General features: G+C 39.3%; 2 protein-coding genes across 3 annotated transcripts; one reads left to right on the top strand and one right to left on the bottom strand.

Moving 5' to 3' along the window:
- The first annotated feature begins 7,527 nt into the window (after positions 1–7,527).
- Positions 7,528–10,976, top strand: LOC307043907 (coiled-coil domain-containing protein 42-like). The gene is made up of 7 exons (XM_079688848.1): positions 7,528–7,574; positions 7,859–7,976; positions 9,298–9,390; positions 9,491–9,679; positions 10,000–10,221; positions 10,322–10,480; positions 10,558–10,976. The coding sequence occupies exons 3-7, from the start codon at positions 9,361–9,363 to the stop codon at positions 10,684–10,686; spliced, it is 729 nt and encodes a 242-aa protein (XP_079544974.1). The 5' UTR covers positions 7,528–7,574; positions 7,859–7,976; positions 9,298–9,360; the 3' UTR covers positions 10,687–10,976.
- Positions 10,977–11,181: 205 nt separating this feature from the next.
- drc10 (dynein regulatory complex subunit 10) lies at positions 11,182–17,912 on the bottom strand. 2 transcript variants are annotated; one of them, XM_079688842.1, is made up of 6 exons: positions 16,018–17,912; positions 14,067–14,145; positions 13,204–13,846; positions 12,812–13,030; positions 12,652–12,723; positions 11,182–11,962 (listed from the first exon to the last, which is right to left on the bottom strand). In XM_079688842.1, exons 3-6 carry the CDS (start codon positions 13,837–13,839, stop codon positions 11,681–11,683), a joined length of 1,209 nt encoding a protein of 402 aa, XP_079544968.1. In that variant the 5' UTR covers positions 13,840–13,846; positions 14,067–14,145; positions 16,018–17,912; the 3' UTR covers positions 11,182–11,680. The 2 variants fall into 2 exon arrangements, with proteins under 2 accessions (XP_079544968.1, XP_079544967.1); XM_079688841.1 differs by lacking the exon at positions 14,067–14,145.
- Between the last annotated feature and the right edge of the window lie 38 nt (positions 17,913–17,950).

The raw sequence follows: 17,950 nt of genomic DNA, 5'->3' as shown, positions 1-17,950 counted from the left end.
CAAAGAGCCTAAGTGGTGCTTATCGTTATCTCCCCAACGCCCCCCTCCAACATAAACACACATATACACACACAGACGCACACACGCACACATGCACACACGCACACATGCACACACGCACACACGCACACACGCAACTCCTCTGACTGCCCTCTACAGGTTCTCTTTTTCTCTTACGTATTCAAATATAAAAGCCCAACATGGTTTCCAATAGATACACCAAATACACACACATCCTTTCTTGTCTTGGGTAGAGACGAGACACCACGTGTTAAAATGGAGAAAGACTGACATTTGTAAATGTCACACATTTTGCCTGTAGACCTAAATCTATGTATAACAACTAACCTTAGAGGGTAACTGTCTGAGGGGGATTTATATTTCTGGTATTTGTATCCCTAAACTGTTTCTCTTAGAACAAAAACAACTGCTTTAAATCATTTGTTTCATTTCATTTTCATTTTAAATGTATCTAGAGTCTCTTGCAGGACACTGAGAGGCATTTGTGTGATGTCCAGCATTAGTGATGGAATAAGTGGTCTGAGATGGAGTGTAATTGGTAAAGTTAATTATGGTTCATCTCTTTGGGTCTGATGGTGCTCCATCTCTGCGGCAGTTAAGTGAGAGTTCAGTTCCTCCTTACTAGCATGGCACAAGTTAAAAAGCTGTTGCACTGGAATGCATATACATGTATATAAAATTGAATCTATGCAACTTCATGTTTTTAAAATGTGTCAATCATAAAATGTATTTAGTTTTAACGTTCCTTTGCTTGTTGGCTTTTTAGAAGCAAAGAAAAAAATATCTTGGTCCGTGCTTCATCAAGTGTTATTGGAAAGTTTACAGGGCATCTTTGAAAATTGGGCTGATGAATACATTCAACTAATCCTTTCCAGAATATTTTTAAATGTATACAAAGCCAGAAGTATGTGCAATTAGAGTCACTAAGCACTGTATGGCACTAAGAGGACAGCTCAATGGCAGTACAATAATGTAAAACAATGAGTGCTTGGCCATTACATATGGTGCAACAAAGTAGCATGGTTAGGATGATTTGAATGATACTATCTATCCTTGTTGTTATTTAAAAGCCACAAGAATGGTCTAATGCTGTTAAGCACAGTATAGAAACAAGATTGAGACTCAGAGCTAATTTCCTCCTAAATGAGAGTTTATGGCTGAAACAGCCCTGAAATCACTGAAGTAGATCTTAATATGAACATAAGGGCTGTCAAGGATAAGAGGTCCAAGTAGAAGTGTGCATGTGGGTTGGGGGGGCTGGGCGGCTTGTGTGTGCTCTAGTTGTCCTGCATGTTGCGTTTGAGAGACAAAGGAAGAGTTAAGGGTCAAACCAACAGCAGACAGGCCAGTCCAGGGTCAGAGGGCTCAGACTAACCTGATCAGTGGTGCTTATGTATCTGGCCATCCTTGAACCGTTACTCTGATGAAGTCTGCACTCAGATCAGCAACTTAGTGCCAGTTTTGAAGAACAGATGATCCCCTTGAAAGAAATACAACATGCAAACATCATGAAGGATCAAATAAGGATATCTTGTTGTCCATGCGATGTGACCATGCTTTCCCAATCTAAGATAGGTTAGGGTTTTCTTTTCAATCTCTCGAGGGTAAGCTAAGTTTTGAAAAAAGGACACCGTGATGTGAGCAAAAATAATTGTTTTAACTCCTAACATACCGCCAGGGTCCCAAGACCGGCAGCCAAACACACATGACAGGGTAAAAGGGATAGAGGCCCTCCCGCAGTGGGTGGTGGTGGGGGTTGTGGGACGTCATGGAGCCAATGTCCCGTCTGATTACAGCCAGAGGACTGGAGAAGCACGCTAATCCTCCACACACACATACACACAAATATGGATACACGAAAACACTTGCATTGAGACAAAGGCACACACACACACACACACACACACACACACACACACACACACACACACACACACACACACACACACACACACACACACACACACACACACACACACACACACACACACACAACCCCATAACCTCTGACCTCACTGCAGTCCCCTTGTCCAGACAGCACACACATAATGATATCACTACCAGCAGGACGCTCTTTTTGTTTGCTCACTGTACAGCCGACTGTGGCCCCTTGCAGTCCCCCAGTTTTGAATAAAGGAACATTGTCAGGTCATTATGGTGCATGGGCCCGGGCATTTAGGCAGGATTTAAAAAATGCTCTAGTCATTAGTCCAAGTTGTAGTAATGCACCCCCCCTCATTGAAATCCTTTTTGACTTTCACAAGAAAAGTTACATTTTTTCAAATTCATAAAACAATCTGCCCACAGATAATAAAGAACATAATTCTGGTGGGGGAACAGGAACACCAAATCTAATTTATTTGATTGGTTCTTTTGTTTTAATGGCCCTAATGATCAATACATGTGATGCTAGTGAATTCGGTACCGGACCACCGGGAGATTTCCCGGTATTCCAAATGGCCAGTCCGCCCCTGATGAGTACTCTGTTACAAGTAAAAGTCCTGCATTCAAAATGTTACTTGAATGTTAAATGTAAAAAAGTATTAGGATCAGAATATACTTAAAGTACCAAAAGTAAAAGTACTCATTATGCAGATTGGCCCATATCAGGAAATCATCATCATATGTTTCGATTATAATGAATGACTTATTTAAGTGTTATCAAAGCTGGTAAAGGTGCAGCTGGTTTGAATGACTTTGTACACTGCTGGGTAGCTTGTGAATGTACTCCAGGTGTAACTAAAATGTTATTTAAAGGTCACCTATCATGCTATTTTTAGGCAATAGCATAGGTCTCAGATAAAAAAAATATAAAAAACATGTCTATGAAGTGTTTTGCAGATCAGCCATGCCTCATATCTATCTATTTCACTTCCTGTTTCAAAAGTGCTGATTTGGAGTATAGCGCTTTAAAAAAACAAAAACATTATTTTAAAAAAAAGGAGGAGGCTGAGCTCATGCGGGAGATTCTACCGGGAGATACTACTACGGTGACGAAACGTCATATCATGGATTATCAAGGATTATCTCTGAAACAGTATGGAGCTCAAAGGCTTTCTCTCTTGCCGGTTATACCACTAGGTGAGTTCCTTTTTATTTCCAGCTTCTTCACACACATGCTCTGTCTGTGCAGTACAAGTTAGCTCTGAGTGTTAGCGATGCTAATGTAAACATGCACCAACCATATTACGTCCAAAACAGTCGGGCATTGTTTCTGATAGCAACGTTTCTGATAGGCCGTTGGTGTAAAACCAGCCTACATTTCCGATATTACGTCATATCTGAAGCAAATCTGGATCAGCTCCGTTGTAGCCCCGTTTTTAGAGATTTGGGTACCGAGGAAAAGAGAGGGTTATATTTTCTGACCCTGCGTGAGTTCCCCGACACACCGGGGACACATATTTATGTATAAAAGACATCACAAAGTGCATTTTGCATGATAGGTCCCCTTTCATTGTTGATTATATTTCACATTAATAATCCAATGTTCAAAGTAACTAAAGGTATTAAATGAATGTAATAGAGTAAAAGTACACAATTCACCTGAATAAATTATAAATACTTAGGTAAAGTGCACGTACCTTAAAATTGTACTCAAGTACAGGCTTGAGTAAATGTACTTAGTTAAAGTTACAACATGGCCAAGCAAGCCAGTTGACAAATGTATTTACTCACGAAGCTTTCATGCACACCAACTCTCATCTCCTCCATGGTACGTCTCCAAAGGGTGATATACCATGCTCAAAGGTATTCCCATTATTTGTTTCTGATAATGCTACACTGTGAACACCTAATCTGTGTTGGGGGGCTTGTTACCATTAGCTGTTAGCTGCTAGCAAGGTGCTATTGAGCTAATTAAGATGCATTTATGGTCTACTCAGTCAAATTAATTTTAGGTGAATTCTAACCATGTCGTTATCATGTGTTAAAATGTGCATTTCTTTGCGAGAACGTCGTTAAATAAAAACAGCTGTTTGAGGAAATTAACAAATAGTAGTAAGCAGTGGTACAAAGTAATTAAGTAACCAGCAATGTACTCAAGTACTGTACTTAATTCAACCTATGGTCCAATGTGTGTCTTATTGTAGAATGTAGATGTTCCCAACCTCATCAGGCCATGGCCTTACAGTGTGTATAATGTGAGAGCAATTCAACCAGAATGGTGATTTCCCTTTTTGTGTTGTTTAATTTGAAAGAGTCAATCAATAAATCAATATGTATATAGCCCAATATTACACATTTGACATTTGTCTCAGGGGGCTTTACGAATACAACACCCTCTGTCTTTACACCGTCACATCGGACAAGGTAACTCCCAAAGAAAGAAAAAGTAAGAAACCTCGGGAAGAGCAACAGAGGAGGAATCCCTCTCACAGGACGGACAGACGTACACAAGGGTGTACATTGAAAAGATTATAAATGTTCAACATAGACAGTCCAAATGCTAGAAAATATCATGTGTCTATTATAAGAAGAAGATGAATATGGGTCCAGGTGGATGTTAACAATCCTCCAGATTCCATCCAATAAGTAGTAAGGTGTGCAACAGGCAGCCTGAGTTTAGTGGCCCTTATGTAAGCCCATTTCCGAAGAATAGTGCACACATGTGAGGGAATCAGAAAGAAAAATAAATCATTTGGTAAATCCCTGAGATGATCCTGACCCCAGCCAGGTACCATTTGATTGTTAACACATTTCCCAGCTATAATGTCAGTATTAAGGAAAAATCATTTTATAATCTGTCAAATATATTTAACACATTTTGTTGCATTCAGACTTTATCCATTTCCCCTCAGAAGTCCCCTGTGCCTCAGCATCCCCTCGCAGTCCCCCGTCTCTCCATGCGGTTGCCGATGCTTTACTGCAGGTTTGTCAACATTTGTGTACAAGCATGTTTGCAAACAGGCCAGACAGGACCACTGCTGTGAGACAAACACAAAACACAAACATCAATAAACAAACAAATCCGTTCACACACCCAAATCCCTCCGAACACTGCGTGCACATGCAGCCCAATTTCAAAGCACTCACTCAGCCGGCTGTCACGCACCGGTGTTTGCCAGCAGCAGCATTGTTTGGTTCATATTCAGTGCATTTCTGTGATCTTGTCTCATTATTAATAGATGGTGTCAGAGAGTCGCCAGCCTCTCTGTCTGACAAGGCATTAGCATAAACACAGACTTCCTCTCAATATCTGTTTTCACCACACTGTTGACCTTTAATTATAGATGTCTAAATGTTTGTTACCTGTCCACTCAAGTGTGTGAGTGTGTGTCTGTGGGTGTGTATTTGTGTTCAGGCTTCTGTGAGAGGCTTTTACTGTTGTAGTTTTAAGTTGCTTATTCAATTGTGTTTTTTTTTTGTTGCATTATAAGACTTAAGAAGGGGCCTGCCAATGAACATGAGAGCAGCATAACATTTCACATTTCTAAAGTATATGTTTACAAGAAAACAGTCAAAAACAGTTCTGAGTAAGATGTAAGATGCTTAGAGGAATTACCAGGGAATCAATTGTGAAGAAAATGCAGGGAATAAAGAACTCATGTGAGTTTTCCAAGAATCATGAGGCAATTGAAAGACTCAAAAACAACAAACAGTCCACCGATGAAAAAGCTTCAGTTATTAGATGTGTGTCTCAAAATGTTGTGTTTATATCTTGTGATTCAAAAACGTAAAATGCAAAATGACTTGAGAAAGATACAGATGTTCAAACCCAACAAAACTTTTATTTAGATATTATTACATCTAATGGTCTCAAATATGAACACTTAATCAGAGAATAATTTAGCATTTGATTTAATGTTACATAATTTTAATCCTATTGTTTTTGGATATTTGGATTATCAATTAGGCAAGGGTAATTTAGCCTTTGTGACACACTGAACAATGTGTGCAACTAAGAGGACACTTAAGGGGGAAATGGGTAACATTAGGGTTTATTAAAATGAATAGTGCTATCAGTATTTATTTTATTGTCCTCATGGGCTTTGTGCATGCCATTATACATTCTGAACTATTCATATTCTTCTCCTCATCCTACTTAGCTGTTAAGAGGTCTGCTGGTGTTTACATGGGTGTTATGTTTCCATCTCCCCAGCCTCACACTGTGCCCATCTCCTGTCACAACATGCTTTTATTATAATAGCATAATTCCATTAGTATTAATAAAGTAATGCCTGAGTGCGTGTGTGCAGCAGCTATTCATTCATCAAAAATGGATACAGCAGCATCTCTGCCTGCAGTTATCTGTGTTGTTATTTTTACCCTTCACTGCCTTTTAGTCATTCCTTTTCACTTTCTTTCTCTGCTCATTGTGTGTGTGTGTGTGTGTGTGTGTGTGTGTGTGTGTGTGTGTGTGTGTGTGTGTGTGTGTGTGTGTGTGTGTGCGTGCGTGCGTGCGTGCGTGCGGTGCGTGTGTGTGTGTGTGTGTGTGTGTGTGTGTGTGTGTGTGTGTGTGTGTGTGTGTGTGTGTGTGTGTGTGTGTGTGTGTGTGTGTGTGTGTGTGTGTGTGTGTGTGTGTGTGTGTGTGTGTGTGTGTGTGCATGAGACATTTAAATCAGATGCATTTTTCTGGTTATGCTGCTTTCACTGTCAGCATAACCATCTTCGCCACACCTGGCAATTATTATGCAAAAATAACAGCACACAGCATTTCCATTAGGCGCTCCAATGCCACCTTCCTCTGTCACCATCCAGCAATGAGCTACCCAGTATGAACATGTAATGTCAAATTACTATTAATACAATCCTTTAAGGCTCCAACTCAGTGTAAAGGTGGTAACATGTCTTTTAAAGATACTTTTGGCATGAAATCAGCCATAATGTCCTGGTAATATTTCTCATTTGGTGAATATAACTGTAGGCATGTTAGCTTTAAGCTTGTTTAAATCATCTTATTCCAGATAGTTTTCATGATGTGAATTCTGTGTCAGCTGACTTTCAAAACTATTCAAAACCAAGACTCAAAATGGAAATATTTTACACGTCTTTTGCATCATATTTGACACATTTCTTAAGATTTCTACCAGACAGAATTGGTACCCATGGAAATATTATGGCTCAGTGGTTTATGATGCATACCATGTTGTGCAACATCCCAGGTTAATTAAGGCTATGAATATTTGTTCATGCACACATTTTTTGTTTTGATAGACTCCAATAGATCCTTACATTAATCAAGCCAAATAACCTTAATAATTTGACACAACTGATCTTGTTTCTGAAGTGCTTTCAGCAAATTGTCACAACGTTTTTCAGTCCTGTGTATATTGAGGAGCCTGCTGCGTAACCACATGCTAACCTGAACTGTCTGGTGTCATTCAAAGCGTCAGCAGCAGATAGGTGTGATATCAAGTGTGATTTGTGTGCTTAAAGTACAAATATCACACCTCCCTGTGTTAGCACCTATCAATCAAATATCTGAAACTCTTGTTTTGTTACCATGGAAACGAGGGGGAGGGACACTGAGAGCTCGTAAAAAGTTTGAACACAAACCAACGACAGCAGCAGAAGGAAGAGAGTCAGCACTGGAGACATTTTGTATCTACTCTGCTGTGTGTGTGTGTGTGTGTGTGTGTGTGTGTGTGTGTGTGTGTGTGTGTGTGTGTGTGTGTGTGTGTGTGTGTGTGTGTGTGTGTGTGTGTGTGTGTGTGTGTGTGTGTGTGTGTGTGTGTGTGTGTGTGTGTGTGTGTGTGTGTGTGTGTGTGTGTGTGTGTGTGTGTGTGTGTGTGTGTGTGTGTGTGTGTTTGTGTGTGTAGCCAGGGTCAGTGTGAGCGGTGTGTGTTGATCCCGTTGTGCTCTGCCTGTGTGTTAACCAATACTGTATCTATGTATACAGGCGTGTGCAGGGGAGCGCTGAGTGGGCAGCAGACAAGAGGAGCTCTGCCAACTTCGATCTGCAAATAAAACGCAGGGAACTCCAAGACCTGGACAACGAGAACCAGGAGAGCCAAGAAGTAGGTTAACGGGAACTAACGATACAGTTCATCCCAACAAGGGGTAGGCCTACTTACAGAGGTGGGAAAAGTACTCAGATCTGGTATTTGAGTAAAAGGAGAAGTACCAGAGTGTAGCAATACTCTGTCATAAGTTAAAGTCCTGCATTCATAAGATTACTCAATTAAAAGTACAAAAGTATTTGCATCAAAATATACTTAAAGTACCAAAAGTAAAAGTACTCGTTATGCATATTGGTCAATTTCAGAATAATATTGTATGTTTTCATTTTACTATTGTTGCATTGAAGTGTTATCAAAGCTGGTAAAATTTAAACTAGTTTTGATTACTTTGTATTCTGCAGGGTACATTTTACTCCAGGTGTGACTTAAGTCTTATTCAAGTGTTGATTATATTTCACATTATTGTTCCAAATCTGTAAAGTAACTTAAAGGTACATAATAAATGTAGTGGAGTAAAAGTACAAAGTAGCATAAAATGGAAATACTCAAGTAAAGTACAAGAAACTCAAAATGTTACTTTAATAGAGTACTTGAGTAAATGTACTTAGTTACTTCTCACTACTGTGTAGTACAAAATGCATTTTATGTATAAGAAAATATAAAATACAGCATGCTTGATCAGCTGTAACTTGAACACAGTTGAGGATGCATGGTATAGGAAGACCTACAAGAAAAGTCTGAACTGTAAGCAAACAGTTCAAATAGTTAACTGACTAAAAGTAGGCCTAATGGGTAATTCTAAAATAGCTAAATGTATAACTTTTGACACTAGTATTAAAAATGTGATCTTGCCAGGGGCAGTTCTAGACCAATTTTCTGGGAGGGCCTGCTGTGGACAGTTATCGAAGAGGCACATTATATGTGACAAAACTGAAAAAGACAAGCGTTTAACATCACTACGTTTTTAAGATTTTAAGTTTCATAATGTACACCCTGTTCAGTTGAGTTCAAATGTAAGTGTTACTTTATTTGAATCAGACCCATCAAATACCATTTTAAATTATGTTTCTTACAAAAATGGATTCTTACCACCACAAAATATTTGTTTACTCGTAACATGCAGTATTTGTGCTTTAACGCTGTCATTTTGTACGTGTTAGTTCTTTTTCTCCAGGTATCTGCTTTACCAAAAGTGACATCCCGCTAAATCCATATATTTGTAATTCCTTCATTAATAGCTCATCGTGTTAAATGCTATTATTAACAAATTGAACATTTACCAAGTGTTGATGTTTCCCACGCAGTTCAACTTTCTGACTTAATGCTCACTTTCCTGACTTACCATCATAAATGTTCCCAAGTGTGTGTCTCATTATAGGAACTGGAGAATTTGCAACAGCGTGAAGATGAGTTGCAGGAGAAGATTAAGAAAGCTAACAAGATGAACCTCAGCTATGAGAAGATTCTCAGGGTACAGTGAAGGACCATTTCACACACAATTCCTGTATGAAACTGTACCTAACGTTATTGGGTTCACTCTAAACTAAATCTCTCCATCTCCCTCCCTGCAGGACCAGGCTACTGAATGTTCAGAGGCAGCAGAGAGGGAGAGGAAAGATGTTCTTCATCTGAATGCAGAGCGTGAGAGGCTGGTGGTGGAGTTAGCTGAAGAGCTGCAGAGCAGACAGGAGCGAGAGCGCCAGCTAGTGAAACTCAAACCGTACGCTGTGAGCTTCGAGCAGGCGGCCAAGTTGACCAAGGTACTGAAAGGGATTCTTTTAGAAGCTAGAGAATCTAATTTAAACATGTTTTATTGTACAGGAATAGTCCTTGTGTGTGTAATCATAACAATTACTTTTATAATTGTTTTGGTCTTTCTAAATCTTGTCTCTTGATGATGTCCTCAACAGTATTCACACACATTTAATATATGGCATTGTTGTGTGGAAAAGCCTTTCTGTCTCTTTCTTCCTCCAGGTTTATGCTTTATTTAAAAAAAAAGTGCAATCATGGGTTTATTAGATAATGAATTTGAAATAATGGAGTTACACTGTGTGTGGTTACTATGTGTGTGTTACAGTTTAAGGACGCAAAGAGCCTCGCAGATCATATGGAGAATCTTCTCCGCATTCGAGAGAGTCTCCTTCAGCAGGACCTGAAGAAGCGTGAGAAGTATGACGAGCTGAGGAGAACCCTGCAGTCAAACCAAGAACAGCATCGCCTCATGCGTCTGCAGAAGAACTACGAGCTGTCCCAGATGGAGGTGGAGCATGAGAAAACACGCTCTGAAGTTCTGGAATGGGTACGAGAGCTGACCCCGGGTCAAAGTCCGGCATCAGAGCTAACACCAAATCAAATGGTGATCCTCTGTGTCAAATGAAGTTGTCCCTGTCCCCACACAGGAGAGGAAGTGGAACCAGATTCAGGAAACCGCATCAAAGAAAACACTTCTCCTGGGACAAATCAAGATGGCGACACTCAACCTCTACAAAATGACGTGTCAAGACGAGAAAGCAGATGAAGCGGTTGATATAAACGACACAGAGAAGCAGCTGGACCAGGTGTGTGCCCCAACAGAGCAGAGATGGAGGTAAAAAGCAGACAGGAAAAATATTATCTTATAACTTAGTCTCCTCAGGTTAAGACGTTCCTTCAAGACACCGACGACATGGTCAAACAATATCAGACTTCTTCACAGAGACAAGATGGAAAGAAAAGAGAAAAAAAGAGCTTTCCAAGTCAACGTACAAAAAAGGCTTCAAAGTAACCTTTACCATGAGTCTCCTCACAGCTTTAGAAATGAATTTGCTGAGATGGAACTAAATAATTAAAGTGTGTTTATGTTAAACTCTGTGAGTTTCATTACCTGTGAACTTGTAGACACTGAACTTCAATAAACTTGAGCACTGAGTGCAATAAACTATTGTCCATTATCATTATCATTGTTAGTAACATGGCTTGATTCTAAATTCTGAAATGGTTCTGATAGGGCTGCTCAATTAATCGTATTTTAATCGCAATTACGATTATGGCTTGCAACGATTACGAAAACAACGTAATCGAAATATAACGATTTTTTTTTTTTATTATTTTTTTTTTTTCCAGTTCAGTTATACTTAAAGTTCAGGGTAATCAACTGTTCAAAACATACTGTTCAAAAAAAATTCTCCAGTAAATGGATAATCTTTTTTAATAATCGTGATATCAATTATTGACCCAAATAATCGAGATTATGATTTTTGCCATAATTGAGCAGCCCTAGGTTCTGATAGTGGTAGCTAAACATTTGATTGTGACGACAATGAATCATTCAGAACAAAAGGTCCTGTACTGCCCCCTCGTGGCTATTAAAGAAAACAGCAATTGGTGTTAACTTATTTTAACTGATTTTTTTAAGGAAAGCTTGGCTGGGGATTTTCCAGGTTATTTAAATCCATGTCCTTACAAGAGATATAAAGGTGTGTATATCAACAGGTGCATCTGTGGACTTCTGCATAGTCTGATAATGTTTGCAGCAAGACATTATATACATTTAACAAACCGACACAGTCCTTTGTATTGTTTCTTTAAAACATCTGTTTGAGTTTAAAACATAGAACTTCATTAAAAAAATAACATATACATGACAAACACACTCTGAATGTGAAGTATAATGGTATTTGCTCAACAGAATCTTTATATATTTTAAATAAAACATCCAAAGACATTCATTCAGGTAGGGTGTGTCCCTGTGCATCTGAGTAATTAAACCAGTCAGCGGCTTATTTGGTCTTTTTGCCTTTTCCTTTTTTGGCCTTCTTGCTTTTGCCCTTGTTTTTTAAGGCCTTGCGAGTACTGTAGCCTCTCCACCAGGCTTGTGCCATAATTGCAGCTTTGGTCTTTAGCTCCAGCTCCTTCGCCTCCAACTTTCTCTTCTCTTCTGCCAGCCGGCGCTTCTCTTTGATCTGGTTGCACTCTACCTCTAGGACAGAGAATAGTTTCTCCAGTGTTTTCAGCTCCCCGTCCTCCTTTTCATAATCCATTCTGGTCAAATCCAGTTTAGCCTGAGACATGGGATGGTGGCAGTTAAATTAAAAACAGAAATGTGATAAAGTGTTTTGAAACATTAGCCATTTGAGCATCCTGAAATCACAAACGGCGTCATTTAGGTTTACATCCTTTTATGCCATGCTGTAAGGCCATCCTTTTTGTTTGTGTTATACAATTGGGGAATGTATTTCAAAGCAAAGACACACAGATTGGTGTTTTATAGCTTAAAAATGTGATAAATACAACATAAATTGACACATATTTGGATAATTGATTATTCAGTTGTTTTATCAAGTAAAAATAGCAAATATCCTCTGGTTTCAGCTTCTTTTATGTGAGGATTATCTGCGTTTTATATTATTATATGATCGAACAGGATGACACATCTACAAAATATCCTCAATCTAGTGGTCAAATAATCATCTAAACAAACGTTCTCCATCAGGGTATAGAGACTGACCAAAACTAAGCGGAGAAAGACTGTGAGATGCAGCTGAAGGCTCCAGGAAAAAGCTTGTAAATGGACTCTGTGTTCAGATTATTTTGTTAAACTATCCTATCTGGGGTCAAGAACAGACTGCATGTTTAACACCCTTAATATAGCCTCACAGGCACAAGAGCTTTTATCCAGAGTATACTCATACTGTATATCTTTCCAGTTATTTTTGGCACTCGGTAGCGGCGCATTTGTCTGAAATGGTACCTGTTTTTCTTCCATCTCCATGTCAAAAGTATAAAGCAAGTTTTCAATTTCTATCTCCACCTTTTCAATTTTCTGCCAAGGAAAAAGAACAGAGAGCGTTATGTTATAATAAAAAGATATTTGTACGTTTATTGTGATGTGTTAGATACACTAAACGTACCTCTTGGATTACTCTCTCTGCCTGCCTGTTTTCAAAGATCAACTTGCTGAGCAGAAGGTTCGGTTGATCAATAGCTTGTGTTTTACCGGCCTTCTTCATCTTTGATGCAGTATGCACCTGGCTCTGCTGGACCGGAAGAAGTGAAATACCTGCCTTACGTCTCTTGTTATCTTCCAGATAAACTTGACAGCTTTTGATTTCTTCCTTTTTGTCAAAGATCTGTGATGCAAATACAACGATGGGAGAGGTGAGATGATAAAAGGGGCAAACATATGATGCCTTAATGAGATGGCTCTTTCTTATCTAGCTACATTTAAGCAAGTTATACATTTCTTAGATTAGACTTGTTTCATGAGGGTCTCTTTTTTTCAACATTCAATGTATTGCCTCACCTCTGCATCTTGTTGCTCCAAGGATATTGCTTGTTTTTCTTGCTTTAAAGCTAGGATCTCCAGACGGTGGTTTTGGTATGAAGACTTTTGGAGATCCAGCTGATCATGTAACTCCTCCTCCACACTGGTCAGCAGTGTTTCAACCACACAGCTCTGAAACTTCTCAAGCCCTGTAATTAGTTTGTACTCACTCTCCCCTACAGCGAGCGTCTTACCTAGCTCTGCCTTCAACCCAGATATGGCATCAGGATGGACTCTTGCCAGCCTTAACAGATCCCTCAAAGAATTCTTGATGTCCTTCTCAAGTCGAGCCATGGCCTTACCAACTTCTCTCCCTTGTTTCCCGTCTGACCCCTGCATGAGACATTCAAATGTCTCCAGTCTTTTTTCTAATAGTTGATGCTCCTGAAGAGCCATACTCAAGTCCTTGTCCGCCACACTAGAAAGAGTGTTTGACTGGAGGAGAGCAGGCAGCATCGCTACAAACTCAACTCCACTAATGCAGTTTTCCAACATGTTTAAGATGCGTTTAGCTTCAAGGGAGAGCGGCTTCCTCTGTGGCATTTCATTGTTCTCTGGAACTTCTTCTAATTGGGTCTTTATCTTTCCCAGCACTGTGGACCTCTTTGCAGACATACTGTCACTAAATGGTAGGAAAACAGTCAAGAAAAGCAAAAGATTAATGTTGTGACCTTTAGATACTGAGATACAATATTGGCTTACAATATTATCCCCATTAGTGGAATGTAACTATTTACTTCAGTACTGTTAGTACAATTTTAAGGGACTTAAATATATATATATATATATATATATATATATATATATATATATATTGACATATAAACTAGTAAAGCTCTTACCTGTCTACTTGTTGGTCTCAGACGAAAACTATTGTTTACATGTTGCTAAGATACCACCCTAGACAAAACACTGGCACATCTAATTGGGGGAAAAAACATGATCAACCTATGGTCTGTTTTGAATATATAATTAATTGTGAAAACATAAAAATACTTAATTGTTTTAACACATGTTTTTACAACATTGTTTTAAAATGATTGACTTTTATTTTGAAAGGTTGGCAACTCTGCCGGCTGCCCTGCTGCCGTGAAATGTTTCGGTGTCGCGAATGTTTGTTGATACCACAGTATCATCAGTGCTGTAGAGCTTTCTTTTAGTGTCGTTGATAAGTGTCAGATAGTGTTGTTTGAGGAAGGATTTATCTTTATCGATATATAATCGGAGGACTTATTTGTAGGTTTGGTGTTCTCAGAACATCTGTTATCTAGCATTAAAGCTTTGTGATGATGCAACCGTGATGCAAACCGACAGCAGTTAGTGATCCAGTGGATCTGACAGGATAACACCATCAACCCGCGGGCCCTGTCAGCTGCTAACAACCTAAAAGCCGCGAGTTCCTGTTTTAAATGACTTATACTTAGCTCTGTCTCAGTTAGCATCGCCTGAAAAGTCCTCTGTTTGTTTGCTAAACAGCGAGCACCCAAGATGTGTCTTTGCGGAACAAACCGCGCACTTATTTAGCCTGTGGGTGGATTAGACAACTATTTACATTAAGCCTGTTTATCTGCTAACATGGAGTCAGACGACGATGTGCCTCTCATCTTAACATGGGACGAAGCAAACAGCGGTCTGCTCAGCGAGGAGACCGAGAGAGGAGACGAAAGTGAGTTGTGTCATATCCCCACAATGCAGACTATTGTTTGGCCAGGCCCATGACCGTGGACACTGGTGTTGCTAATACCTGCCATATTCAGTGTTAAGTCACTAAGTAGATTTACTCAAGTGCTGTACTTAACTACCATTTTGGAAGACTTCTACTTCAATTTTTTTTTTGTTTAAACTTTTACCCCACTACAATTCAGAAGTAAATCATGTTCTTTCACTCCACTACATGTATTTAATATCATTAATATTATATTTAATGTAAAACTAGCTTCACCTCTACCAGCTTTTATTAACATCAATGCATCAATAATTATAATCAAAACATATAATATATTATTCTGAAAAGCGCATAATGAGTACTTTTACTATCGGTTTTTAAAGTATATTTTGATGCTAATACCTTTGTACTTTAACTTGAGTAATATTTTGAATGCAGGTCATATACTTGTAACAGAGTATTCCTACACTCTGGTACTTCTACTTTAACTTATGTACAATATCTGAGTACTTCTCCCAACTTCTTATTATAATAATATTATATTATGGCAGAGTTTAAGATGTTGGCCTAGAATTAAAGTCAAAATCCCTCTGAGCATATTACCATCTTTGCACTCTATCTCCCCTCCATGAAGATTATCAGGGTTTAAAATCAAGTGTTTCCTCACTTACCACTGTGGCAGTTTACTTAACATTCCTACCTGTCGCACAATATCATATTTAAGTCATATTATGCTATGTCACAAAAAATGCACCTTACATCCTTTGTATTGTGTTAATACAAAGTCATAGTATGAATGTATATATATAATATGTCGTATATATGTCTTGTGTGCGATACAAAAAATGATGTCATATCAAATATAATTTCATTAAAAAGATCCTAATGTATGCACAAATAAAAGTCATAGATTAGTATGCCGTAAACAAATCTCATAGTGTTGTACAATGTTAAATTATTGTCTAAAATCATTTTAGGTGTCGTTGGTGTTTTATTCTATGTTTTGGCTCCATTGTTTTGTATTCATATAACTGCAAAGTGTTATTTATACAGTAGAAGAGTATTTAGTATTTTTGTCTAAGCTATTATTGCAGTATATGTTGTGAAGGTAAAGCTTGTCTACTCACCAGATGAGCACTAGCTGGGTCATAGCCGTTTAATGTTGTTTACAGTCAGTTGCATACATTCTGCACTTCCAGGCCCTGCTGCTGTAACGGAGAGAAGAGATTGTCCACTATGCTTGGAGGTCACGTGTGTGCGTGTGCGTGTGTGTGTGCGCTCAAAGTACGTATGGGTATCCATGCAACAACTCAACATAATAATCCTGCTGCCTTTGTGTTCCTCACATACAAGCTACAAAATGACCCGTCTGAGAACCTGCTGCCTCAGCACACCGGTGCACCCACCCCCCGCCCCTCCCTGGTGCTCATGGACCGCATGTGTGTGTTGTGTGTGAATGTCTGCAGCCTGTGTGTAAGTGTGTTTGTGTGTGAGCAAACTGAAGCATTTACTCTTGCTCTGGAGCTGAAGAGGAAGAGGGGAGAAGTTTCTTTTTTTGTCCTCAGGACATTTGGTGGTGGTGGACAGACAGGGAGGAAGTATCATACTGTTCTTTCTGATTGTTGTTGGAGCTTTCTGCCAAAAGAGGGAGTTTGAACCTGGACACTGAGAACGAAGGCTGGATTGTATCCCTTCAGTGACAAATCACTTGTGGAGTTCAGTTTAACTGCTGGTGGTCAGGACCCTTGAGATCACCACAAAACTAGATTGTATTTGTCCTACTAGTGAGCCTATTTGTGCTTCTGGGTGCCTGACCCCAACGTGTTTTTGACTGGGACAACATATTATTGTTCTCTAACAAATGAGGGGTTGAAACACGGTGTCCTTCGGTCAGGATAACAGCCAGGCTGGACTGGAATCTGACCTTCACTTCTCAGCTGCTGCTGTCTTACAGGAACAGTGTGTGACTGCTTTTCAGAGAATCATTTCATCTCCTCTATGTTTTGTTCCAAGGACGTGTGCAGAAGCCGAGACATGTGATGCACAGTACACGTGAAGAACACCCAGATAGACTCGCATAGGATTGAAGTATGCAGCTGCTGGAAGCCAAATGGAGGGATTGCTTTTTTGAAGAGAGAAACTGATTTATACTAAAGAAGCATCTTGTTTAATCTATAATTTCAGGTTATGAGATAAAATAATAATTGTAATTCTTCATTCTGATATGCTACTGCTTTTTCAGTGTTGTTAGATATGTAGATGTCATCCCTGTCTTTTGAAGTAAGTCATTCTCCTTGTTGTATCACAGGAATAATTCCTCTTTTTGGTTGATCTGAGTGGTGCCTGTATCCTGTCTATGCCAGGAAGGGGACGGTTTAGACAAAGTGAAATCAGTGCAAACACGGCATTTTCTTACTGACTGTATGCACGGGGTTGAAAGTTCAATCTGTGTGGCTATGGCAGTAACATTTTACTGTCACTGGTATCTCTCATTAAGGCGATTGTAAAAGTCACTTTTTTTTTATAGAAGTAAACAATTGTCAGAAAATAACGTTTGAAGCTTTAAAAGGTGTTTTGTTTCCAGTGTCACTTTGATCCCCCGTTTTAGTTTGAATATTCCTGGATCTGTAAGGACTCTCATCCTGACTTTGTGTCTGGAGTTTGAATCAGGCCTGGAATGTTTGGCCCTTAGTATCTCCAGATGTGTGTGAATGCTGGAACAAGACCAGTGGACTTTGAATGACACACACACACACACACACACACACACACACACACACACACACACACACACACACACACACACACACACACACACACACACTTGTGCTGTGGGACTTTTATTCATTCATAAAGCCGCGATACTCAGACAAGCTGATCAATGGAGTGCATATGCGGACAGGCAGCTGATTCCCAGGAAGATCAGACTCACAGCGGGACTCCAGTAGTGATCTCCTCGTATGCCTTACAGTTAGAACTAGACTGCATTGGTAGGACCCTCTGTGTCTGTGTGTTTGTGTAACCCATACTGGAAACATATTGGAACAACTTCATTGTTAT

The sequence above is a fragment of the Notothenia rossii genome, assembly GCF_949606895.1.
Source record: "Notothenia rossii genome assembly, chromosome: 6".
In the NCBI taxonomy this organism is placed as follows: Eukaryota; Metazoa; Chordata; class Actinopteri; order Perciformes; family Nototheniidae; genus Notothenia; species Notothenia rossii.
Note: the sequence above shows the minus strand (reverse complement) of the source record. Positions and strands in the feature narration are given on the sequence as shown.